At 33.9% G+C, this 25,269-nt stretch overlaps 3 protein-coding genes across 3 annotated transcripts; 1 reads left to right on the top strand and 2 right to left on the bottom strand.

Moving 5' to 3' along the window:
* Nucleotides 1–356: 356 nt before the first annotated feature.
* LOC132557002 (cell cycle checkpoint protein RAD17-like) lies at nucleotides 357–14,148 on the bottom strand. Its single transcript, XM_060221467.1, has 18 exons — nucleotides 14,084–14,148; nucleotides 13,543–13,704; nucleotides 11,889–12,188; nucleotides 11,155–11,232; nucleotides 10,489–10,642; nucleotides 9,880–10,016; nucleotides 9,323–9,375; nucleotides 8,351–8,482; nucleotides 7,246–7,315; nucleotides 6,627–6,738; nucleotides 5,844–6,020; nucleotides 5,019–5,107; nucleotides 4,464–4,610; nucleotides 3,910–4,059; nucleotides 3,484–3,523; nucleotides 3,178–3,258; nucleotides 2,460–2,517; nucleotides 357–1,728 (listed from the first exon to the last, which is right to left on the bottom strand). The coding sequence occupies exons 1-18, from the start codon at nucleotides 14,084–14,086 to the stop codon at nucleotides 1,548–1,550; spliced, it is 2,124 nt and encodes a 707-aa protein (XP_060077450.1). The 5' UTR covers nucleotides 14,087–14,148; the 3' UTR covers nucleotides 357–1,547.
* Nucleotides 14,149–14,435: 287 nt separating this feature from the next.
* LOC132556995 (transmembrane protein 69-like) lies at nucleotides 14,436–15,697 on the top strand. Its single transcript, XM_060221460.1, has 2 exons — nucleotides 14,436–14,446; nucleotides 14,759–15,697. The coding sequence occupies exon 2, from the start codon at nucleotides 14,797–14,799 to the stop codon at nucleotides 15,622–15,624; it is 828 nt and encodes a 275-aa protein (XP_060077443.1). The 5' UTR covers nucleotides 14,436–14,446; nucleotides 14,759–14,796; the 3' UTR covers nucleotides 15,625–15,697.
* A 595-nt stretch (nucleotides 15,698–16,292) lies between these two features.
* LOC132556994 (sterol carrier protein 2-like) lies at nucleotides 16,293–25,061 on the bottom strand. The gene is made up of 5 exons (XM_060221459.1): nucleotides 25,043–25,061; nucleotides 22,264–22,411; nucleotides 20,676–20,903; nucleotides 19,612–20,388; nucleotides 16,293–18,675 (listed from the first exon to the last, which is right to left on the bottom strand). Exons 2-5 carry the CDS (start codon nucleotides 22,379–22,381, stop codon nucleotides 18,509–18,511), a joined length of 1,290 nt encoding a protein of 429 aa, XP_060077442.1. The 5' UTR covers nucleotides 22,382–22,411; nucleotides 25,043–25,061; the 3' UTR covers nucleotides 16,293–18,508.
* Between the last annotated feature and the right edge of the window lie 208 nt (nucleotides 25,062–25,269).

Genomic DNA, 25,269 nt, shown 5'->3' with positions numbered 1-25,269 from the left:
GGATTTCATAAACAATTTAACTGGCAAGAATTAAACTATAATGATTAGTTTCAATTAACAACACAAACAATCTATTTACTTTTTTTTTGTTTGTTTGTATGGAGTTATTTAACTGTCAAGGCCATATGAAAATATTCATAGCAAAGGAGAATTAGTGTTAAGATGAGAGTAAAGAATATGTTTAGGAACATGAGGATTCCTACCATAGAGTAACAAATTCAGATTTTAACAAAAGTACACAAATATTAACAAGCAAAACAAATATATGCAGACAAATGTTTCAAAACACTAAGTTTGAAATACAACTACTGTATACACCTTACCATGTAAACATTAATCAATTTCTACTCTGAGACACTATTGGTCCATGGAATGGATCAAAAATCTTTAATTTGATGACTTTCTCTGGCTTTACAAGAAATGAATCATAAAATTACTTTTATCTCTAAAAGGATGCAGTCAACTTTCCGTAGAGATGCACTTGAATAATTATTTGCATGATATCCAAATAAGCCATCAACTCTACCAACAAATAAACATGGAAATAAATAAATCTCAGAATTTAAACAGACATGCAGCACTTTAGTATTTATTCTTAATAACCCCAGGGAAGATGGGGGTCAACAGGTGGTCTAACAAGACAATTAAACAGCATCTGTTAATATGTCTTCTGAACTGCAGTAAAAACAGCTGGGCTTATTACTATAACTAGTAAGTATTTTTACCCTTGTCATCACAACCACAGAAGGCATTGAGACAATGTAATGACTTCTATCATTGTCTTATCTAATCTATCTAGTACAGTAATTGTGAGATTCATACTCCATCTTCTCCATACAAACTTTGTACAATACATGACTTCAAATGCAAAATAAGTATGCGACTAAACAAAAACATTTAAACTTGGAAAATCATTTTGTATACCTGAGCAAGGATTTTTTCATTTACAGCAATGTTTTGAATGCATAGCGTTGTGAAATTATATCTCAAAATAATCAAAGTTTGTGTTATCCTCCCCAAGTAGTGTATATTACTGGTTTTCCAAAAATTCACCATTTCGTGGCATTGATTTCATGTATAAATATAAATGTCCTTAACTTATTATATCACTTTGTGGACATACAAATTTCTGGATTAAAAGTACCAACAAATCAATGAAAATAAATATACCAAAATTAATTATTTTACATGTGATGTGGCTCGGTATGGACATAGCACTAGTTTATATAACTAAACAATCAAAGTGGTAGCCTGTGTGGTGTATTTCTTTCAGGTGTGTCACAGAGGTAGAGCATTGTAGTCAAATAATCCAACAATCACAGAGTCATACTACTAGTGGTGTGTCCAACTAATCAATCAGTAGCATTGTCACAAAACATCCAGCAGTTTTCAATTTGTCGCAAAAATCCAGCAGTTTTCAATTTGTCACAAAAATCCAGCAGTTTTCAATTTGTCACAAAAAATCCAGCAGTTTTCATTCTGTATCTCCTGATTTGTTTCTCTTGCATCACGTCATGCAGAAAGAGCCACACAGGTAATTCACATCATCAGTCATCAAAGTCTTCAATAATGAACTCCTCCTCTTCCTGAGAAGTTCTGACATTTGATTGGCTATTACTGATGATTTCATCATCATCATCATTATCATCTACAGTCGGCACCACCAATTTTTGGGACGAAGGAGGAGTTTCGTCAAAATCAACATCTTTCTCATCCAACTTTACAGACCTGTAACATTTAATATGATTTTTATCACATGTAAAATATTTTATAAACTGAGGTAGCATGAGGTAGCATGAGGTATGCAAGATATTACTTCTTAAAACTAGAAAAAGTCTGTAAGACATGACTGCAATTGCTCATATGCATAGAAGTATCATTGTTGGACAAATTTGTGGAAATGTCTGAAGTGATCCTTGACCTTCAACCTTAATCATTGACTACCTTAAAAGAATAGAACTTGATCTTAGGTTACTATGAGGTAATATCTCTATCGGGAGGTTCTAAAGATATGACACTGATTTGGAAATTGGACGCGATACAACATGCCAGACATGGCAGGGGTATAAAAAGAAATAAACACATCTCTATATCACAAGTTGGAAGACATTTCATTCAAAGAATACAATCAGGGTAATTAAAAATTTTCTTCTGTCCCTAAAATGGACATTTTCTTTGAAGAAAGTATAATTTGGCATCATGTTTCTTCAAAGTGTTGTCAATTATGGGATTTGAGATTAACACACATCACAAGCTTTTGCATCAAGGCTACAATTTAGATAATGTCAGAGATTGTTACACGCAATGAAAGATGGGCAAATAGATAAGTGATATATGTATGTCTTTTACATTGTACTCACATCAGAACATGTATATAATTGAAAACTCATTTGAAAAGCTGAATCAAATGATGAATTTGATATGATATTGTTTTCTTCACTACTGATTAAATCAGTTACCTTCCAGGTATCTTCAATTTAGAAAATCTGCAAATTTCTTGTAAAAATGAAGCTTGACCTGAAACAAAAACAGTCATCAGCTTTTACTAGAGAAAAAGACTATAAGAGAGAGACTGACTTTCTCTCTGCCATGCCAATCAAAGCCTAAACAGAGAAAAGAGGAAAAACCAGAGAAAGGTTCGTAATGAAGAAATACATGTATATTTTTTTTTTCGTAGGTATAAGGTTTGAATTAGAATTTTATTAGCATGCCCTTTTTCTTGTTGGTGTTTAATTTTAGTTGCTTTTTCTTTCATCCTTACAACAGTCGGGGTCATTTAAAGACAGGTATCCAGAGAGATACCATAGAGTAGAAAATAGTGTACTGAAAGACAAAACAAGGTCAGAAAGAAAGCAAAATATGCAGTCCTTCCAATATCAACTTAGTAGAAGACACGCCAGAAAACCCAACGATTCTGCAAGAGGCCCACATTAAGTCACCTCCAATGGTAATTCAATATAATAAAACCGACCCTTAATTAGACTCTCCAATAAACCATCCTTGCCCCACAATTAGTCATTTCTTACAAAATTCAAATGCTCGTGCATGGGCTGCATGTTGGTAAAGAAAGTATTTTCACAAAGGTAATAAACACTGCATCGACCACAAGTCATCTAAATCCTTCAGTAGTACAAGATATATTGTATATAACTAGCAGGTCCATTATACTCATCTCACCTGGCTGGTGCAGTGTGGTGTTGATGATGGACAGATATGGCAGGATTTCTGTTTGGAGTATTTCTGGCGTCCAGGCATATTCTGGGGGAAGATATATACATTTCATCACATGGTCTTAAGTAAGTATATATGTATCTCTATAAATGAAAGAGTAAATGAGCCAAAACAAAATTATGACTGAATGACAAGGGTAACACTATATGCCCCAACCATGAAATAAGCCAGGGCATACACCTTGGTAATGATAATTAAGTAGGTACAAAACAGTTGATTTTTTTTTGTCTGCAGCATCCTTTATCTAAATACCTTTAAAAAGGCCCCTGGCACTATCACAGTTGTCTCTGGTCTGGAATAAAAAAGGAGAAAATAAAATCTTACATATTTTATACCTAAACATGTCCGTAGATAAAAATGTCAACAATTGCAGAATCCATCAAGTCTTATTTCTCATGAAAATTTATTCTAATAATTCTGTTTTAAATCTATTACAGGCAATCAAAACTTTTCTTTTAATACAGGAGACATGACATTTTCATTGAACACAGACCCTGAAATAAATTTCTCTCAAAAGTGTATTTATCGTGTATTAAAAGAAGTCCAGGGGGCCAAGACATAAACCCTAGTTGTAAGACTTTACATCATTTTCGTAAAGTTTTAGCGAAATCAAAATATTTTTAAAATGTTTACTCTTGCAGACGAAATTGACCGAGGAAGGATATACGACTTAAATACCTGTTTCATTGCAGAATACCACTGAGGTTTGTGTAACGGTTTCCATCCAAGTCCAGACCCTCCTGACGAAAATCTGGCTCTTGCAGAGTTAGCATGAATGATCCCTCTTGTGGCCACTGAGGCTGCATATTGCTGTAACACTGATCTAGACTGTAAAAGACATGTTCATCCGTCAAACATGATCATTTCGTATAAATTAAAGATATCCATTGGAAATGCATATTTGGATGAAAAAATCTAGTAAGGGCATAACTCTTTAAAAATATTATAACACATTCACAACTGCAAAAGCATTTCAGGCAAAAGAATTTGTTGAAAGAGCAAGCACTATTATTCCAGACTAATTGTAATTAGGGGTCTGTATTAGGAATGTCTGTTTATAGCCACTACAGACAGTCCTTTCTGCTGTCTGAAAAGCCTGCATCTCTTCCATCCTATCAAATTCAAAATTGCGGAGTCTTGTACAAAGTTTCTTCTTAGACAAGTACTTTATTTAGTTTCTCATATCTCACATCTATTGTTTAGCTCAAAGTGCAGCAATCTGATAAGCTTACAACCCAGTCCTCAGTGAGATGGTCTGCATCACTTAGATACTGCGATGCCCTTGCCACATCATCCAGGTTCATGAAGAAATCCATGTAGTTCTGATGTAAATAGGCACTGAAGTAATCCCCAGATAAATGGGATTTCTCTACAACATCCTAAACAAAATCAACATAAACATGTAAACAACATTTCTACAAAAGGCATATGTATGAACAGAAGCCAGGAAGGCCTCAGCTACACAGTCAGGCTACCAGGACATTTCAGTCAAATCATCTCCATGGTTGCTAACATTTTCAGCTATGTAGATCACATTTAGGCTTTAAACACATTTCTGGAGGAGCGTACCCCTTTACACTTCTAGATGGGCTTAATGCCATATTTCACTGACAGTTCAATACCAGATACTTAATCCAAGGTGTATTATTTTTTTAAATATGCTAATCTTTTGATCTGTCAGCATCAATAATATTTTATTTTTCCTTACGATTTAGCCTGTTAAATTCTTAATTGATTCTGCATTATTCCAACCAAGGAGAACTGGCTGGGAAAAATGAATGAATTACCTCTGGATTAACAATGAGAGGGTCTCGATGTTGTTCCTGGAGATGAGCGGGCAGTTTCGGTTCATCTGGGTGAGTATTTGGATCATCTCCTGATATGTTAAACATTGATTTCAACAGTTTGTTCACTCTTTCAGAAACACATATTGAATTTACTTGATTTAAAAAAGGCAAAACATTTCACTCTTTATGTTTCAAGTGTACTTCCTGCATATCATTCAGCAGTCAATCATTTCAAGATAACTTAAATCAAAACCACTAAAATAACTCAATACGATGCAAACAAAAGTATATTGTGCCAATCTCACCTCCTAGTTGCATCAAATAATTTTCCCTACACTCTTGACATAACAACAAGAAATACCAATAAATCTATTAAATGTATGACTGCTCCTACGTTGGCCAGGTAAGTTTGAAAATAAACCTCACCACATGGATTTGTAATAATAACCTAGCTCTCTCAACAAACTAGATCATGAATTTTGCTGACATTGTTGTGAACAGTTAATAATGTTTCTCCCATATTAACATCCGAAATTTTAGTAAAAAATATTTGTAATGTCCATAAAATTGTGATAAGTGCTTGGATGACTATGTTCTTTACGAAGCGTATCTGACATAGGACACATAACAAAGAATGGTGATAACACAATGGCATTTGATTTTTTTTCTCACAGAAAGCAGTTTCTTTCTCGTATGTAATAGTATACCAAAAATTGAAATTGTTAACAGGTCTGCAATAAATAATTCTTTCGAAAAACTCCCATTGATTTATCCCAGTTTTCATCAATATTTATGTTTATGATAAATAATTTCTTTTATACTTACGTTTGCAGTAGAGAATTTTGCCCAAAGCTCTGAACAAAAAGAGAGAAGTATCCCGCCCTCCAATAGAAACAAGATCAGAATCTTTCTGGTCAGATGTCTTGGATTTAGCTTTTCCTCTCGATTTTTTCATAGGCTGTTTTCCTTTGACTAGAGCACTTGGTAAGAGATCTTTGGTATCTGAGAAAACCGTTGAACAAGTTTGAGGTAGTTTCATCAAATATACCATCAGACAAGAACAATCAACATAAAGTTACATTAGGAAACTATGATCCTTCTCATGAAATGTTAAAATCATAGAACCAGGTAAAACATGTCCATGTCGAGAGTCACACCAGGTTCGAAAATCAGTCTCAGGAAGGATTGTTCACAGCTCTATCAACTGTGCTGCAGCAGCATGCTTCGTCAGCTGATTTACAGAAACCATGATTATCACTATATACAAACCACATCAACCAACTCCTTTTACAAATATTCCCTCGTGTTTTTCATGAGATTTCCTGAATCTCAACCAAAGATTCTAAATACCACAATCCATGGGATTTTAGCACCAATGTAGCAGAACAGGGATTAACACATTCCTTTGACACTAATATCTCATATAATAAAACCATATAACCTTGTTGAAGTGATAGAAATATATGCCATCAATTAAGAAAAATGTGTTGAAGTTCATGTTTGCTGTTCATCATCCTTAAAAAGTAATCCCATCTATAGAACACTGCTGTACGTAGTTCATTGATAAAAAAACTCAATAAAAAAAACAAAGTCCTTAATAAAATCTACCTTTGAGACAGGCAAACTGTAGAGTATTGATGGCTCCTCTGATGTCCCCAGCACTAGACATAGCAATCGACTCCAGGATGGCATGAGACGGGACAGTAAATTTGTGTACTCCCTTAACAATGAAGAAACAAATTCAATTACACTTCATTTCTATACATACATTTTGGAAGAGTGAAACCTGCCTCAATTTACAGTCGGATAATTCAAGGTGTTGGAGTGTCGAGTTTTATTTGGGTTTTTTTTTCATTACAGAAATTTGGTTAGAAAAAGTAATGATGTTGTAACATAAAATAATGCTAACTGTTTCACAAGGAAACATCATAGGATTCTCAGGTTAGCTGGAAAGAAGTGTTATACAATGGTTAGTAGTTTTAGTTGCAACATAATGTTGCATACAATAATACCTGGTAAGATTATGTCTAGGTTTGTCAACATTATGTTTCATTTCTGTCAATCAAAAAGTTGTTTCCAGATAAAAATGACCACACAATTAAACAGAAAACCTCACAAATAATGTTGAAATTAAAAGCCATTTAAAACTGGATACCTATCAATATTCCAGTTAATTATATCATTAAAAAGTAGGGACATTCAACATATCAACTATAACAAAAATTACCTGTGAAGCTTCCTTTGTGGCAATTCTTGTCAGCACTTTAGTCATACTTGTCAGAGCTATAGGATTGAAACTGAAAATAACAAATCCAATATTTAGTCATCTTACTTCCTAAAATATTGAATCAGGATGAAGGAGGTAAAATGTTGTCCATGTTGTTCTCCTGTCCATAAATGCAATGTTCAATGCCTCTATTCTTTTCAGCAAAATACTGTTATCAGTTTCAAACAAGATAATATGGCAAATCCCCTACCACCACAGGACATAACCAAGGTGAACCAATACCAAAAGTGTGAAGTTCCAGTGACTGAAAGTCTAGGTAGAGCCCAGACAAACTCTAACTTTGATGTAGGTCAAAGATCAAAATGTCAGAGTGAACTACTTCTGATACATGTCACACTGCTTCACCAAGGTGAACCCATATCTTAAGTATAAAACTCGATAGACAAGTAGTGTAGGAGATAGAGCCGAAACAATTTTTTCCTTTGATGAGGGTCAAAGGTCTAAATCTAAGTCAAAATGACCTACTTTTTAAGATGACACACCATCTTATCCAGGTAGATAAATTCCTCAAGTATGAAACTAAAATCACAAATAATGTATGAGATAGAGTACAGACAAAATACTGGACGATGGAAGAAAGACTGGACAGAGAGAAACAACACAAAACTGTAGTTCCCCTTCTTCATTTCCTGGTGGGGGACCTATAGTCAACGTATTATCTAGCATGTGGTGTATAAATTTCCAATTTGATACCATCCTTCAACTGCTATGTAACAAGAAGTCAATTTAGAGACATCAAAATCCTCAAACTAGAAAATGTCTGTAAGAAATGAAGCTGCTAAACTAAGCAATTCATGACGGAAAACCATGTGTCGGGATAGGGCAGACATGGACAGCACTCTGTGTCCCCCGTCGGCCATTCATACTCGTGCCAATATATATAAAGGCCTTGTGTAAAATTTTACAAGTTTTTCAGACAAAGGAAGCTCTCCCGCAAGGTTCATTTGAATTTCATTACACAAATGTTCACCAAAGAAAATTTTCCTGACCTTATAGGAACTGAAAACCTATACATTATTGCCATATCCAGACTGGTACAGCCTACCTAATATTGTCTATGTGTAACTCCTGTTGCAGACTCTTGGGAAACAACAGCCGTTCACAGCTGGACGAGTCCCTACTGGTGGAGTCACTCACAATGAATATCAGTGGACACCTTCCAACCTGGGCATACTTCCTACAATAAAGACAGGTTCACCTATTAAAAGTTAATATGCAAGTTAATTAGATTATTCAAAATTGTGTTCACTTAGACATATGTCTATTTAGTTATTGACATCTATTGACTAGTGGCCAGAGGCATACTGTTGTTAACTGATCTATACATGGTCAATGTTATCAATTCATTCCCTGATTACATAAATTTTCATCTAAGTTCTATCCAAGCAGTTCGCATGAAGGTCAGTGTATACTAATCTGGTGGAAAACCCTGTTTATCTATTGTGTAAAATTACTTAATCAACAGTTTCATAATATTTTGGTATAAATAGACCTCTCTTGGTCTACCAGATGAGAAGAGCGGAGGCCAGACAGGAGAGAGGCTAGTCTCCAATGGTGGGATGCCAACTCTCTCAAGGTTTTTGCATGAACTGGTTGTAAATACATGGGTGTACTTTTTAAATATTCTACAATAAACATCAAAAACCATGAAATAGGAATACATAGATTCATCATCAGATGTTGCTTCATCAAGCTGTTAATCAGTCAACATCTGGCAGTAAGTCTGCCTATAAGCCAATCCAGGTCTCTCCTGGTGAGCTAAAAATGGTAACAATTGATATTTCATTCTCCTGAAGTCATAGCCCACCCTCTACCATATTTTTGTGCTCCCCTCCCCTGCTGACTTTCTGGGACTTTTCTGGTAATTCTTGTAGCACAGACATAACCCCTGGTAGTTACTATATTTCATGGATTATATAACCATATATTCAAACAAGTATACATAAGAAATTAAATTTTTTCAACATCTGTTGGACAATTGCCATTCAAAAACATGATCGTAATCGTATCAATTTACCTGAGCGTGTCATGAAAGGCAGAGGCATCCCTATAAAACACATTGGGGAATTCCTACAACAAAAAGTCCACCATGATGAAATGTACGACATAGTAACAATGTACAATCACATTGCAACAATCAGGCATCAACTGAAAATTTATTAAAAATATTTTCAATGACAACATTATCTGAATGAATGTTCACGATTTTTCTTTCAAACCAATTTTGAACACAATAGATACAAATGCAAGAAGTTTGCTAAATCAATTATACAATTACCTGGTACCTAACATAAGATGACATGAGAGGGGCTGCCTGCATTCAGTTTATCATTAATTAATTAGCTGGCAGCAGATATTGTGCACCAATTGTTTTTACATAAGGCACATACAAATATAACCAGTTTCTATTACATCTATAATGTGATAATGATTTTCAATCTAAAAAAAAGAACTTCATTTTAATTTAAAAGTCCAAGACCCATCAACTTTAATTATCGAAAAAGTATAAACAATAAATATACTGTTCTTTTCCTCATAAAAAGTTTGGGAATAAATCAACTCCGTTAAATATACCTCTACTAAGATAACTTTCTTCTCTGTGTTTCCATCACCAAATATGTCAAGTTTATTATACTTGTTGGCACGGAGAAGGAAGTGCTGGAATTGGGTCAGCTGTGACTCTGTCTGTATATCATTATACTCATAAGGGCCTAAAAAAACATATGTATAAAAACAAGCTATAGATTTTTACTTACTCTAACAATACACACCTTACCAGTTCAGTTGTAATCACTCTATAAGTTCAATCTAACAAATATTAGATTTTTTCAAATGATTATATAAGATGAAAGAAAATTTTAAAATACATCTTGAAAATATTTGCTTCTAAAAAAAAAAACATTTAGAATGTTCGGCAAAGTAATTTTCACATTCTTTGTTTGAGTGTTGACAATAGACTTGAAACTTAATCAATATAAGTGCTAATAGTGTTCTGAAAGGACTTTGTAGTTCAGTAATAAATATAGTAAAGTTCATATTCTAAGATCTAAACATGTATTTCAAAGTTTCTTTTTCAAATTTTATGTCCTAAAAGCAATCCCAACAAAGTTTAATTTGAAATAAGGTGTTCCTGACAATTGCTATGCTAAACTTGTCTTTCTAAAACATCATTTCCTTAAATACCTGCATCAAATTCATCCCTTTTCTTCCAAACTCTGTCAGATCCCACAGGGTTGGACCATTCTTGGACATCACATTTGTGTTCTCGACATAAAACCTTGACCGTTGCAGTCTTCCCTGTTCCTGCTTGACCAGTCAGAATCAAAATAGGAGGCAGCTGGAGAGACAAACGAACAAGTGTGTAAGTAATGAAAAGACACAATATCAAACTTGGAACAAGTTGTCACATTTGTCAACCTCTTCTCCTTTTACATTTTACAAGTCTGAAGAAATGACCAGTGGCATCATTAAGACAAATATAACCCATATAGCAGTTTTAACTTCCAGTTATGGACAAAACAAATCTCACTAGACAAGCATAATTATCCCACAATAAGCTTAAGGACCAATCACATTTCAACTCGCTCAAAGTCAGGGAGTGGGCTTATTACAAGACAACGAAACAGTTTCCCAGGATGGGAATACCTTTTTACTTTGACACAAAGTCAGGGAGTGGGCTCAATACAGGAATGAAATAGCATGGGTTTGTATTTTTACTGAACATCACCATATAGTAGCAAACATATCAGAAATGGTTTTATTGTTGAAAAGTACAATAATACATTACATATGGGTGGAATCACTTAAAAAATATCAATTTCCTTACAAGACAATTAAAAAATATTATACCTTTGTCTGTGACTTTAGATGTGTTTGAATCCATGTTTCTAAATCACCAATTTTCTTTTTATGTACAGCCAGATCACCCTGAATTTAAAACAAATGCTGATTTCCTTCATTTTCAACAACTTTAGTTATTTTTGGTAAAGGCCAGTTTATTCATTTATTTTCTCTAAATGTTCAAATTTTCATGGCTTAAGCAAACATTCAAAGCAAAGAAGATGTATTTTCCACAGGAATCATAATCAAGGGACAATGGTTCTCTTAATTCTGTTTTCATCAAAAGACATTTTTTTATCCTTGAAATTAGCTGAAGAAGAAAATGAATTAAAAATAATGTTTACAGTCCATCACTCTTTATTTACATTTAAAATATTGACATATATTTACATGTCATTTGCACAGCAATGCCACTAAATCAACTGAACAGAAATATGTGATGCCAAGCATGTGACCATTATGACATGAGTATTACAGGGATAGATATGGTGACAGTTTGCCACCAAAATGACTGTTTGACTTGACTGAATACATTGTTGATACTGATTAATTTATTTCAGTTTAAATCAATGCTTTATCCACATATTCATTATCTGTGAATCTATAAACATTTAAAGATTTAATATCAATATTTAGTATTGCTGAATTTTTAAAGCATTTTTCCCCCAACAAAATCATGCCCAAATCCACATATTAGCTCCATAAAAGTACTTTATTTGACTGGTTATCAGTATCAAACAAACCTGATTTTTAGGAGCATATTTATCTGACCACAACTCAGATTCATAAGCTGGTCTTTTCTTCCCGGACAACCAACACCGATCACCTGATGAAGAAACTAGTCCACTGTTAGTCTGTGCAGTAGTTTTGGTAGTTTTTGACTGGTCAGCTTTGTCTGTAATACTGGCAGAAGATGACTTAGGCACTTTTAGGATGGATTGACTAGAACTTGTGGATGACACTCGCTTGGATGCAGGCTTGGCATCAAATCCTTCAAAGGCATCAAAATCACCAAAGGATGATGTAACCCATTTGGCTGAATTCTGTTGGAAAAAAATGAAGAACATTTATACATAAAATATAAACATCTGGAAATATTACAACAGTTTTCCAGTCATTGCAGTAAATTACACTATTTAGGTTTACTTGTACACTTCCCTGAAACAAGTTGCATTTATGGTATGTGGAAAAAATAGTGGAAAATATATCTCCGATCAGTGCCAAGACAGGAACCAAAAACGGTTTTCTAATAAATCCATGGCTCTACCAACAGAATTGCACCAAAGAAGCATTATATGTCAGCTAAATTCTTAACACTATGCAATAACAAAATGACTCGTGCCTAATTATTGAGTTCATGTATTTGATGCCATCTAATAGTCATCATGCTTCAATGAGTACATTATTCCCACGTTCAACCACCTTCTTTGGTTATATTCAAATGACACCAAAGATGGAGATATGCTAGGGCAGGATTGACTGAAATACAGAATATCTTTGAACAGGCTACAACAATGGCTAACTGGTCATTAGCAGATGATGTTATTATGTTCTTCTCCAAATACTTCAAAACAGATGATTTTCAATATCTCATGGATTAGTTGTCATTTTTATCATTCATATTTGATCTATAGCCTTAATTGGCTTAGCTTCAGGAACAAGTGTGCATCATATCTCAAAATCATTGCTTCAAATAAAAGCTGTCTCATATTGAAAGTGATACTCAGCACAAGGTAGGATTTCATACTAAGTATTATGTTTTTGATAAAACAATCACCAAAGGATGTACTTAAGTTCTTATAGAAATTTTAAGCTTCAATTCACCATATAGAAACAAGCATGTGATATCTTCTTTGTGGAAATTCTACATCAATCTAGCTAGATCTATTCACAAACATTAGATCAACCATGGTTTAGCAACTACAGCGTTGCTTCTTATTAGCCAAACAGTGAGAAATATTTGTGCATATTTATAAAAAGGGAACAAGTCTAACAAAAGAATAGAATTCTGATCCCAGCAGAATAGCATAGACCTCTATATTTACCCAATACTTTTCGTAAAGTCTATGATCAAGCTAGCGACTGAGTTTAGTTTTTCCTCATGAGCTATATTTATATATTCTAATTTCATATTGGCAAGGAACATTTGAAAGTCATTAGAAAGATTTCAGAAAAGGTACACAACAGCCAGAAGAATACCAACTTATGCAGGGTATCTCTTTCATCTAAATATTTACATTTATGCAGAAAATGCCAATAGGTGAAACTTGTCAAGCGTTAAAATACATGTTTTAATACATTTAATTCCACCTGAAGTAAAGGGGAGTAACTCTGATAAAACAAAATGCACTTTCTAACTTACAAAGCTCTAATATATAACAGAAACAACATGTTCACCTTGCAGCTTATAGATTGAAGAAATGTTTTATTCCGTTTTCTTTTCTTGTCAGTTTTCTGTGTTGATGAGTCTGGTGATGATGTGAGGTCAATTATCGAATTATTGCTGTCTTCATTTTCAGCAAAACTCTTTGAAACATCTCTTTTCATTTCAAACTGACTCTGAAAAAGTGACATTAATAAATGTTACATGGTGAAAAAAGAGTATTTCTTTGTCTCATACAGCAGAATATAACACGGTACATATGTGTAATGAAAGTAAACTGTCATATTTCCATTCTTCACATGAAATAATCATGATCAGTTAAGACATTTTGTAGTAAGCAAATACTACATTGTTTATATTCGGACATTATAACACAAGTTTAGAAATACTTTATATCTAACTACAGACCAAATGACCAGGTTTTGTAGCATAGTTGTGTAAAAATTAAAAAAAAAATAAATGAAATATTTGCCATCCGATAGTGGCGATACAAAACATGTTCACAGGTTCCAGCCTCATCTGTCAATAATCATACTTATATGGAACGTAACGTACCATTTTTAAACCTCTGGATTATTTTATTGTATACCATTTCATCAGAAGTAACTGTCATTCCTCATTTTCAAAAGTAAATATAACCTATGCTACATCTAAATTTGTATTTTCATTTCTGCGTAAGTCCACGAGTTTTAAACCAGCCGCCATGTTTGAAGATCACAGGAAATCGCTTAAACTAATGAAAAATAAATATACAATTAAAGTTTAACAACAATAGATATCATAATGTTACTACAATTTGCCCTATTTTTTAACAAAATGATATGAAACAATATATTTTGCATCGAGTTTGAAATAAATAAATAACTCAAATCCTATTTTTATTTGTTAATGCCTGAGCGACTTGACAGTCTCTGACTGGTAAGCTGTTACTGATTCTTCAATGTCATGTTTTTTTTCGGCATGCTGATGTTAAGATCTGTCAAATCCATGTTACTAGCCTAAACCAATACAATACATCTGTCATACATTAACAATTGATTATGGCCCATGTATTTGAAAGATTAACTATAAATTCTAAACCTCGCCCTAGACTTTTACAGTGCATGTCTTAAATTTATTTGTCCTTTCATACACTATCATCTAAAGTCTAATTCGGAAAAATACCCTAAACCAAATATGAAAATGATTATTTGTTTTGACCCTGTAGCATAAGTTTTGGTTTAATTTCAGGTCATATTGGCATTCAAAGTTTGTCAACTCGAAAGACCATGCTAAGGAACTTAAATGTGTGCAGTTCCATTCCAAGAAGAGTTTGGATCAAACCACTTGGTTATGGATCAGCATGCATATCAACTCTCAGTGGATGTAGTAATTACAGCAGGACAGCTGTCGTGTCATCCGTGCAGAAAAAAACATTATCACAGTATGCAATCAATAGTAGTAATCAATTGGTGAAAGGATTATCAAAGAACAATGTCAACTTTGATCGAAATCCGAAAATTTTACCTTCAAATTGTATATTATTGCAGAGATGTCTTGCACCAGCAGCAACAAGCCCATATTTGAAACACTTTCATGAGGATAGAAAAACAACAGCCTTGACCGTGCTGGGCAGCCTTAAGGAACTGAAAACCTCACCTATTCCTGCTCTTGTGTTGGGATTCTCTGGTCTTATTCCTTTTGTGGCAGCCCCAATGTACATTGTTACGAGTCAGTTGTTTTTGCCCGACATAGCTTTTGCTCAGGTGGTATATGGTGCCACTATCTTATCTTTCTTAGGAGGCGTACGATGGGGTATGACCATTCCAGAAAATGGTATTCTACGGCCCAATTGGTTCAATTTGACTTACAGTGTCACTCCGTCCCTAGTAGCATGGGCTGGAGTTCTTATGCCAAGTCCATTTTCTTCATTGACACTTATGCTTGGCCTAGCTGGAGCTTGCTATATGGACATGGTATCTTATGGTTATCCCCCATGGTTTAAAGGCCTCAGATTTACTCTAACTTTTGTAGCCATTCTCTCTTTGTGGACAACACTTATGTGTAGCCTGTTAATGGATACTGATCCAAAGAAACAAGAAAAGAAAGCAGAATAGAAATTATCAGTTCCCAACAATGTAGCATTTTTAATGAAAAATGTTGTTAAAATTATATGAAATTTTGACTATATCTTTGCTTTTCTTATCATTGAAAGCATGCTAGCATTCACAGACTTGCAGTTTTTGTAACATTGCATGAAATATTTGTTCTATTTATTTGGCAAAAAGTAAATGAAAGCTCAAAGGTTCAATATAAGCTGACACCATATATTTCTTGGTCTTCAGTATCAGTGGAATTACCAACAAATGTGTTTTCTTTCCCCTGTAATAAGCGCCTCTGTTATCCAAGGCCATACAACTAACAAAATTGATAGCTTTTTTCTATCCTGTGGTAAGCATCATATGAATCAGTTATTGTATATATATTCATCAGAAATGATTTTGATTTTTTTTTAAACTATCATCATCCTTATCATTATGTCATATCTTCTATACTGTAAAATCATACATTTTCATGAGACTTGATTTTTACAGTTTTTCAAAAATTACTATTTTGTGGACAGTTGATTTACGTGGATAAATATAGTGTAATAACTTTACTTGTACTTGATTTATCAGTTTGTATGAATGTGTGGATTGAGAGTAACCATGAAATAAAAGGAAATAAATCCACCTAAAAAATGAGTGATTTTACAGTATTTGAATAGAGAAAGATGAGAAACAAAGAAGTAGTGATTTCAGTTTATTGTCGTACATCGCCATAATCATATAAAATAACAAAATATTACCACACACTTTATAGAATTCAATCATGAATGAAATGAATACTCTCAACTACTTGACACAGGGATTTGGCACAAATTCTTGACCCACAGTTCACATATGTATTATAGTGCCTTTCCTGCCAAATCCATGTGGTTCTGCATGGACAAATTATTGTAGACATATACAAAGTCTACAGCATTACAGAACTGGATCAATAAAAATCCACATCACAGTTTCCAATATATTCAAATCAATTTGGATCATAATAGATCAGTAATTTTTGGGATACAAATATTTGCATCCTGGACTCCTACTTTTCCTGTGGGAATCAAATTTTTGGAACCTGCTTTGTAACTGGTCTCATCAAAACTTTTGAAACAGTGCTCTGGACTTACCAGAAAAAATCCTACAAAAATTACTGATAGATTCACATCAAATGAGCTTTCAAATGGTTAAACCAAGCAAAAATACATGATAATGTTTTTACCTCAGATTTCAAATAAATTATTGGTGTGGCATTAAAACAATCAAAATATCCAATGATATTTATTCTAGTACTCGTTTGATCTTTCCTTGTAACAATACTGTGGGATCAAAATTGGTAACATGATTTATCAGTACTTCATTAAAAAAGCCTGAAAACACTAGTTCTTGATCTTGATCTACAATATCAATGTCTGCTATCCAGAAGATCTTGTATACAGTCATTACATTTAGTACTACAATAAAAAGGTCTACACATCAGCCCTTCTATTAACCTTTATAAGGTCTATCAAGCTCTGACATATATATCTCTGAACTGTTCAACCTGGAGCACTTATCACTGATTAAAACAATAGATATTTGGTGCCACATTTTGATTACCTGGTATCCTCATAGTCAGGTTTAACATTTTTTATTCTTTAAGGATAACTGTATATTAGATATATTATTGGAGAACTTTTGGTATTTGAAGAAAATAAACAGATCACTGTATAGTATACATTTTGAACAAATCAACGACTATTTTTGAAATACATATAGGTAAAGTTCCCCAAATAATGGTCTCCAAATGATTCTTTGCTTTTTAATTTTCAATTGAAACCTCATTAATGTCTTTTAATAGGACCTATAGCTAGCCACAACAGATATATATTGATCATTTTGGCTTTTACAGGACCATGTAGACATGTCTATATGATTGTGTTAAGAAATAATTATTTAGTCCTCATGATAAATATTTGTATGCACCAACAGCATGATTTTAATTCTTTTCAAAATACGTGAAACACCGGGAAAATGGAAAATAATTAATACTGATTTATTATGAGGAGTAAAATTGTCTTCATTAATATGATAAATGAGTTGAGGTAACAAATGTAGATGTAGTAGAGGTAATTAATAACATATTCTGAATTTACTGTAAAATAATCAATTCTATGGGGGATTTATTTTTGTTGAATTCATCAGTACTCTATGTACAAAAATTCATATGTCCACAAAAAGATGAACAGATAAAAGTTGTTATAGAAAAAGTCAAAAAGGTTTTCAAAAAATTCACACTTCACACTTTTTCAATAATCTAATGAGGTCAAATATATGGCCAACAGTACCCAGTAAACATATCACTAGGATTTTATAAGAAGGCCAGAGGGCCAAGAAAATTGATAAGGCAAAGACATATAAAGTTGTGTAGATGTTAATTACATATAAATTATGTAGCAAATCAGGTAAAACATTATAATTGATAATTCTTTTGTCACTACCTTATATTAGGTTTTTTTTTTTTTTTTTTGGTCATCTGATATGATGGAGGTCAATACTGCCATAAGTCTTGGTAATCAGATGACAAAATTTTGATCTCTTCCTTTCAATACCAAAAAAAAAAAAAATACATGACTACAAGTATATAATGAATGATTTCATTTGTAATACCTCTTACATTTGGTCATTTGGTTACTATGTCAGCTTTGAAGGAGAATACTGACAGAAATGTGCTTCACAGCAGCATATGAAGGCTGACCATTTCTTTGAAACACTAAACATACTGGCATTAGCTTTATTTCACTCTACCCTTCACCAAAGATTTACCATACTTTCAATCCCAGTCTGAGTTTGTTATGTCTTTAATCAATTTACTGGCTATACTTTTACAAAAACAGATTATTTGGTCATCAACTTTCAGAACTAAGGTCAACTATAACTTTGACTGCTTCTGCAGCTGTCCAGGTCGTTGGTACATAGTAACAACAGCAGCACCACCAATGCCGAAGTTATGCTGGAGTGCGACTTTCGCTCCGTCAACTTGTTTGAGCTTGGCTGTCCCACGCAATTGTGACACTAACTCTGCACACTGTGCCAGACCTGAAATGAAACAAAACAAATAATAATAAAAAAAATGGCCTCAGGTTGTTAAAAATGACATGACAAGGTATTGAATCAGCAAGCTCAACCCAAACTCTTACATATATAATTGTGTTTTCAAAAATGAGGAAGGGATCATAACTATATACATTGTACAATATTTTCTTATATCATAAGTAACAATTGACATGCATGTGACTTTTATGCCATTTGCTAAATGACCAACAAAAATGTGTATCACTACACAGGTAACTATGGGTGATAAAGAACTGCCTAATTTTAAGAGTGCAAAATTTACAAAGGGCTATAACTCTGTTATTCATGGGGTATGAGACCAAGTTTTAGTAATCAACACTTTCAAAGTTGTAAGGAATGAAGTATGAGAGATAAGATGCCAAATTATCTAACATGTACAAGTACAAAGTTAATGCAATGTAAACCTTCAGTCAAGCTAATCAAACCTATGTATTATTTACTAAAATTGATCTTTTACTGCAAACAAATGTATAAGATTCGTTCTCAAGACATCAATATTGCAAATGTTTTGGACACTGAATTTTTTTATGACATCTTACTATGCATAGTCATATCCCCCCCACCCCCACTCCTCTCTAAAGATTATTTCAGGCCTCACCTTGGCCATAACATCAATCTGTCTACCATAATATGCTATGCACATATGGATTACAGGAAGCCCTTTTTGTATCATCTCTTGGCAAGGAATTGATTCATTAACTCTTCAATCTCAATACTGAACAAATTGCTAAATACCCTGAATGAATTGTACACACGATCTGAATAAAGTATGATAAGGAACAAAATATAGGTCCTTAATTTACTAACAAAGCCATGCCAATTATCTCTTTGTTTTAGTCTAGACAGAAATTAAGAAACAATTGATAACTGTAAAGAAGATGGAATCAAATATGCAAATACCTGTTGCTCCTATGGGATGACCTTTTGACTCAAGTCCTCCTGAAGGGTTTACAACCCATTTTCCAGCAAGTTTGCAGATTTCTCCTCCATTTTTGTTCTTAACCCATTTTCCATCACGAATCAGGTCTACGCCTCTTCCCTCCTTTGATAACTGAAGAGCTTCATACATGAAGAGCTCGTTACACGAGAAGCAATCATGGACCTCGAGCACATCCACATCCTCCGGAGTCAACCCAGAGTCCTGATAGCAGCGTCTAGCAGCCTCCTTGGCCATACCATAACCAGAGAGATCTTGGAAACTCTGACCAAAAGATGACTTCATGTCAGTGACCATATGTTGTGCAATGATTTCCACAGCATGGTGCTGGAGGTTATTTGCCACCACAAAATCCTCATTACACACAATGGCTGCTGCACCACCATCAGCAGTCGGAGCCGACATCCAAAAAGTGATTGGATCACAGAGAGGTATCTTTGTTTTAATGTCCTCGCGTGGAATAACTCTCTGTAGTGCTGCCTTGGGGTTGTTCAAACTCTGTTTGTGGTTCTTGTAAGATATTTCCACCATATCATCTAAAGTGGCATAAGGATATTTCTGCAGGTATTCTCGAGCAGCATATGCATACAATTTAACGACGTCTGATGTCATCTGATTCAGACGTGGCTGTATAAGACCTGGCTCAGCCCCAATTTCCACCATGTGATCCATATGACGCTTGACTGGTGATGTCCGGTCAGTGTACTTTTCTGATAGACCTCTTTCCATCTTTTCAAAACCTGCATCATGCAAAATTATTTTAACATCAATCAATGAAATAACATGTCTTTTTCAAAAACAGTCAATAATTAAACCAACTCTGGTTCAAATTGTGTCATTTAAAAAAGAATGTTGATTCAAAGAACAGATTTTTAAAAGTTGTAAAAATCTACTTATATCAATACTTGTGAGGTAAATGTGTAATTGGCATCAAATTTTCTTTCAACAATTTTAGATTTGTCTCGCATCAGGAACTGTCCAATCATAACATTTGCCAGACATCACAAAACTGAGAAACGGAAAGTACCAAGAGCCATGACGCAGTCCTCCATTCCACTCTGGACCATACGCCTTGCCAACATCAGAGCACTGGATCCTGAGGAACAGTTGTTATTGACATTGAAGATTGGGACACCACTGAGTCCGAGGTTGTACACAGCTCGCTGACCACTGGTTGGTTCTCCGTAACAGTAACTGGCAACCACAGCTTTAACATTACTGTATGGCAGTCCTGCATCCTTCAAAGCTTCTTCACCTGATAAATCAAGTGTAAATCCCTTCAGATAGTTATAACTGTTCTTATTAATTAAGTTTTATACAAGTCATGGGGTATAAAGCTAATCCTTTCATGTCTTCAATGGATGATAATTGGTTCCTAGAACCTCATTTAAATACCCAAAGGTATGCAGATGCTTGATAGGAAAATTACATTTGTTTTTATGGATCAATCACGATAGGTGATAGGGAATGGTTTATAACTTTATCTTGAGTTGGTCAACCAGTTTTTCCCATGAAAGTTTGTACAATACAACACAAGAGAACCTAGAGGGATCTGAGCACCACCATTGTTTGATCTTTATAAGTTGGACTTTTCCCTTCTTTTCTCTGTATCTGCTCCTTTGCAAAAATAGGGATGATAATCTTTACCTGCCAAATCCAAAATGGACAACTGGAAGCCATTTTGTTTCTTCTGATCAGTCCCAAACTCTAACAGGTACAACTAGGGACCTAAAGGAACCTGTCCATGAAATTTCAGAAAGATCTATTGAGTAAGTGTCAAGAAATACTGATAACAAACTTTTACTTTACTTCTCAAGTTACTTTACTTCTCAAGAAATAGCAATAACAATCTTATAAATCAAAATCAAAGATGACCCCTTTCAGCCATTATGTTTTTCTGATCAGATCCAAAATTCCATAAGCACAACTAAGGACTAAAGGGAACCTACATATGAAATTTGAGAAAGGTCTATATAATAGTTGTCAAGAAATAGTGATAATAAACTTTCAAAGTCAAAATCAAAGATGGCCCTCTGTCAGCCATTTCATTTTTCTGATAAGTTCCCAAGTTGACATAGGCACAACAAGAGACCAAGGAGAACCTACATATGAAATTTGAGAGAGATCCATCTCTTCCTTTTCAAGCAATAATAAACTTCATTGAAAAAATCCAAGATGGCTGCCTGTCAGTCATTTCCTATTTTTGATCAGTCCTAAAAGTAAATGAGCACAAATAGGGTCCAAGGAAAACATACATATGCAATTTGAGAAGGTTTCCATCCAGTACTTATCAAGAAATAGCAATAAAAAATCAGTCATAAAATGCAACAGATCTACAAATATTAATATAAGCCCGGAAAGACATAACTGAAGTTCATCAGAAAGTAAAATAAAATCATTAAGAACAACCCTTGTTCAACTGATCAAACAATAAAATGAAAGTAGCCCATTAATTTCTACATTCTAGTCTCAATTATTCTGACGTTTTATCAATTTTCTAACATCTGTGGGAGAAAATATATAAATTCATCAGAAGGTCTGAATAGTTTGGACCAGATATACATGTACAAAACATGAAAATAGAGTTCTTTTGAATATGCATTGTGGTTCTTTACCTGCTTCCTTGCCCATATCTGGATAATCCCATGCTTTAGTCAATGGCTTTTCAAACTTTGTAACCCCAACACCAACCACAAATGTTCTCATCTTGTTGCGGAGTAAACTCATTGCCATTTCACAAGCTAGAACTTTTAAAGAATAAACCTGTGAAAAATGACACATGTACATCAATGGATCTGATAAATGCACCACAAAAACAACTTTATCAGGTTATTTTTTTGTCTCTGAATTTTGTATTTCATTATGTTAATGACACCTCTCTGTAAAAATATGTGAGAGTTTGGACAGAATAATGTTTTAACATGTTACATATATGTGTTACTGATGAGCTATGAAAGCAAGGGCACATTTCATCTGTCTGATACTTATGTGCATGTCACCTATATGCAATGTTTGTTACTAGTATGTGTGTTTATGAACATTTTAGTATTGTTATTTGTACTGGAGATAATAAGATGTTCAAATATCATAGGCTTTGAAACTGTTTTCAAAAAATGTACTTACAGGCATTAATTTGAAAAAATACTTATCCTCCTGACACAATATTTTAACAAAGGACAATGATTCTATAATTAAAGGGATTAAATGGTTAGATATTCATTTCATAAATGGTAAAAGCACTTTAACATTCAAATATCTGATAAAAATTGTGTATTTTCTGTTAATTATGATATTTTAAAGTTTGCATAACCATTTTATTACAACATCAAAAAGTTAAAATAAAATAGGAGCGACCCAACACTAATTCATATCATTATCATTCAGAGATTGTCAACAATGACTTTGGGCATGCAATTTTTGATTCAGATTAATTCAAATTCATTTATCTTGCTCTGTCACACAAATAGCATGAATAAGTGGTCATTTTACAAAGTAAGAATAGCAAAATGGCTGGCAAATTTAGTTTTGACTAATCCTAGTATTATACATCGTATGAAATCATAACAAAATGGCAGGTTAAAATGAGGCTCCGAAAGGTCAGGTGATGAACTCGGCTATCTATGATCAAAACAGAGATGGGTGGTAGACACAACAGCAAGAGTCAACCAGTATTAATATGAAGCTGATAATCTTTATCAATTTCTCTTAGAGAGTGTTTTGATTTTGTGAAAAGTCTAATTTTAAGTATTTTGATGTTTTCCCGAAATCAAACACATGAGAAAAAATAGAAAAGAAATCTAACCATTTGGTCGCTTTAAGGGGACCCTGATTTGGGTACACTGCACGTTGTCCTAGTATGACCATTTCATTATCCTAGTTTAAATGCTAACAAACAAGTTATGCTCCATGTATGAAATTTTGCCAAAGACCAATAACTCTCTAAGTCTTGGGCCATGGACTTTCAATTTAGTACACTATATATTGCCTTAGTGTAATTGATGTACAAACCAAGTTTCAAGATCCATGCTTCTCTGCAGGCAAAGTTATGCAAGGACATGAAAAGGACAGACAGATAGAAGGACGGACAAAGCAACAGTTATATGCTCCTTTGGAAATCAATAAAATATACTGAAAGTCACGTCTGAGACACATCTGTATATACCCATCCTTGTTGTTGCTATCAATTAATTTGCTTTTTAAATTTGAAGGAGTAATGAAAAAATACCTGCTCCTGATCGAGTCTGAACTAGCCACACTTTGGAGAGTCTATCAGTTGACTAAATGGGAATTCATTCCAACAAATATGAGGTTGGTAAGGCAACATTTCAACTTTAACAGTACTCCCTCCTTCACAAGTATTTCGCCTTAAAATAACTCTACCAAGCTTTCATATCTCCAAAGAAGCATTTCATTCTCCTTCAGCTATATCCTTAAGTGGTCAATGGTACCATAAATGTAGTAGGAAAGAGTAAGGCTGGGGTTTGATCTAGTGACCTTGTGATCTCTCACCAGACACTGTAACACTTGACTAAAATGGAAATACCCCAGAATAGAGGCAATTTATCATAAGCAGACCTGTACCCTCAATTTCTAAACAACATGTATTTACCATGAGGATGCATGAAACTCTGACTCTTGAAACCAGGGATGTACAATGCATTATACAATGACAGAACTGTACAAAATAACAAGTCAAATTTATGATAATGAATTTTTTAATGCTATCAAACTACGGAAAAATGCTGCTGATTGCCAAAATAGCAGAGGACACATTAATATCATATTCCCTAAGCGGTCCATAAATATGTTCAGAAAAAAAATCATCCAGAACAATGTCAATTTGGAATTAATTGTTAGAAAATGTTGTATCAGCATTAAATCCTAACACCTTTAAAAATAACTTTTCTTTCATTACAAAGCAACAATTAAATAACTGGGTATGAGACATTAATGTACATGTTTACCGGGGTTTTTTTTATGAATTCATTTGTTTATTGTGAGTCTGGTATAGTCTATAGAGGACTCTGATAGTCCTTAACCAGAAATAATCTTATCTTAATATTTTTTGGTCCCTGTTGAAAAAAAACAGAGAAAAATATTTTCATTCATTGATGAAATTTCAGTAGTTACGGCACATTGGTTAAAAGTATAGTTTGTCTTGGGACAACAGATTAAGCTACTGTATTGAGTATCACTTTTTATCATGACAGCTGGGTTAACAGTTGGCAAATGAAATGCAATATAATGACTGCAGGGAATCGACAAAACGGCATAGAAAACTAGGCTTATTTCACCAGACAACTAATTTCCAAAGAAAATTTTAACAATATTACACAAGTTTAAATCTGTCCTTCAACCGATGAACGATCTTTCTTATGCAGATGCAAAACTCACCTGACATACCCCCTTGCCTGGAATACCATTTTTTGCAGACAACTTTTAGAGTATTCTCCCTTGATAAACACTGATTAATATAATTTGCTGAACTAGTACGTTTCAGTTTGTTGTAATATGAAATGAATTCCAAATTTTTCTTGATTTTTTCCTGTATGATAGCAATGCATATTGATTTTATAAAACATGTTGAGGAAAATATCTTCATATTCTAAGGATCAACAACA

The sequence above is a fragment of the Ylistrum balloti genome, unplaced genomic scaffold (assembly GCF_031769215.1).
Source record: "Ylistrum balloti isolate Yb309-2 unplaced genomic scaffold, AGI_CSIRO_Ybal_v1 Utg370612, whole genome shotgun sequence".
NCBI lineage: Eukaryota > Metazoa > Mollusca > Bivalvia > Pectinida > Pectinidae > Ylistrum > Ylistrum balloti.
The sequence above is the reverse complement of the archived record's forward strand: the minus strand, read 5'-3'. Positions and strand labels throughout refer to the sequence as shown.

Bases quoted from the DNA above. Each gene is read 5' to 3' on its own strand.
- LOC132557002 (XM_060221467.1), bottom strand. The intron at 9,376-9,879 runs GTATATTTAACG...TTTTTGTTGTAG, and splicing joins AGAAAGTTATCTTAGTAGAG to GAATTCCCCAATGTGTTTTA. The intron at 6,021-6,626 runs GTAGATTTTATT...CGGTTTTCTCAG, and splicing joins ACAGTTTGCCTGTCTCAAAG to ATACCAAAGATCTCTTACCA.
- LOC132556995 (XM_060221460.1), top strand. From the start codon at position 14,797: ATGCTAAGGAACTTAAATGTGTGCAGTTCCATTCCAAGAAGAGTTTGG.
- LOC132556994 (XM_060221459.1), bottom strand. From the start codon at position 22,381: ATGGCAATGAGTTTACTCCGCAACAAGATGAGAACATTTGTGGTTGGT. The intron at 20,904-22,263 runs GTAAAGAACCAC...TTGATTTATCAG, and splicing joins AGATATGGGCAAGGAAGCAG to GTGAAGAAGCTTTGAAGGAT. The intron at 20,389-20,675 runs GTACTTTCCGTT...TGCATGATGCAG, and splicing joins GGACTGCGTCATGGCTCTTG to GTTTTGAAAAGATGGAAAGA.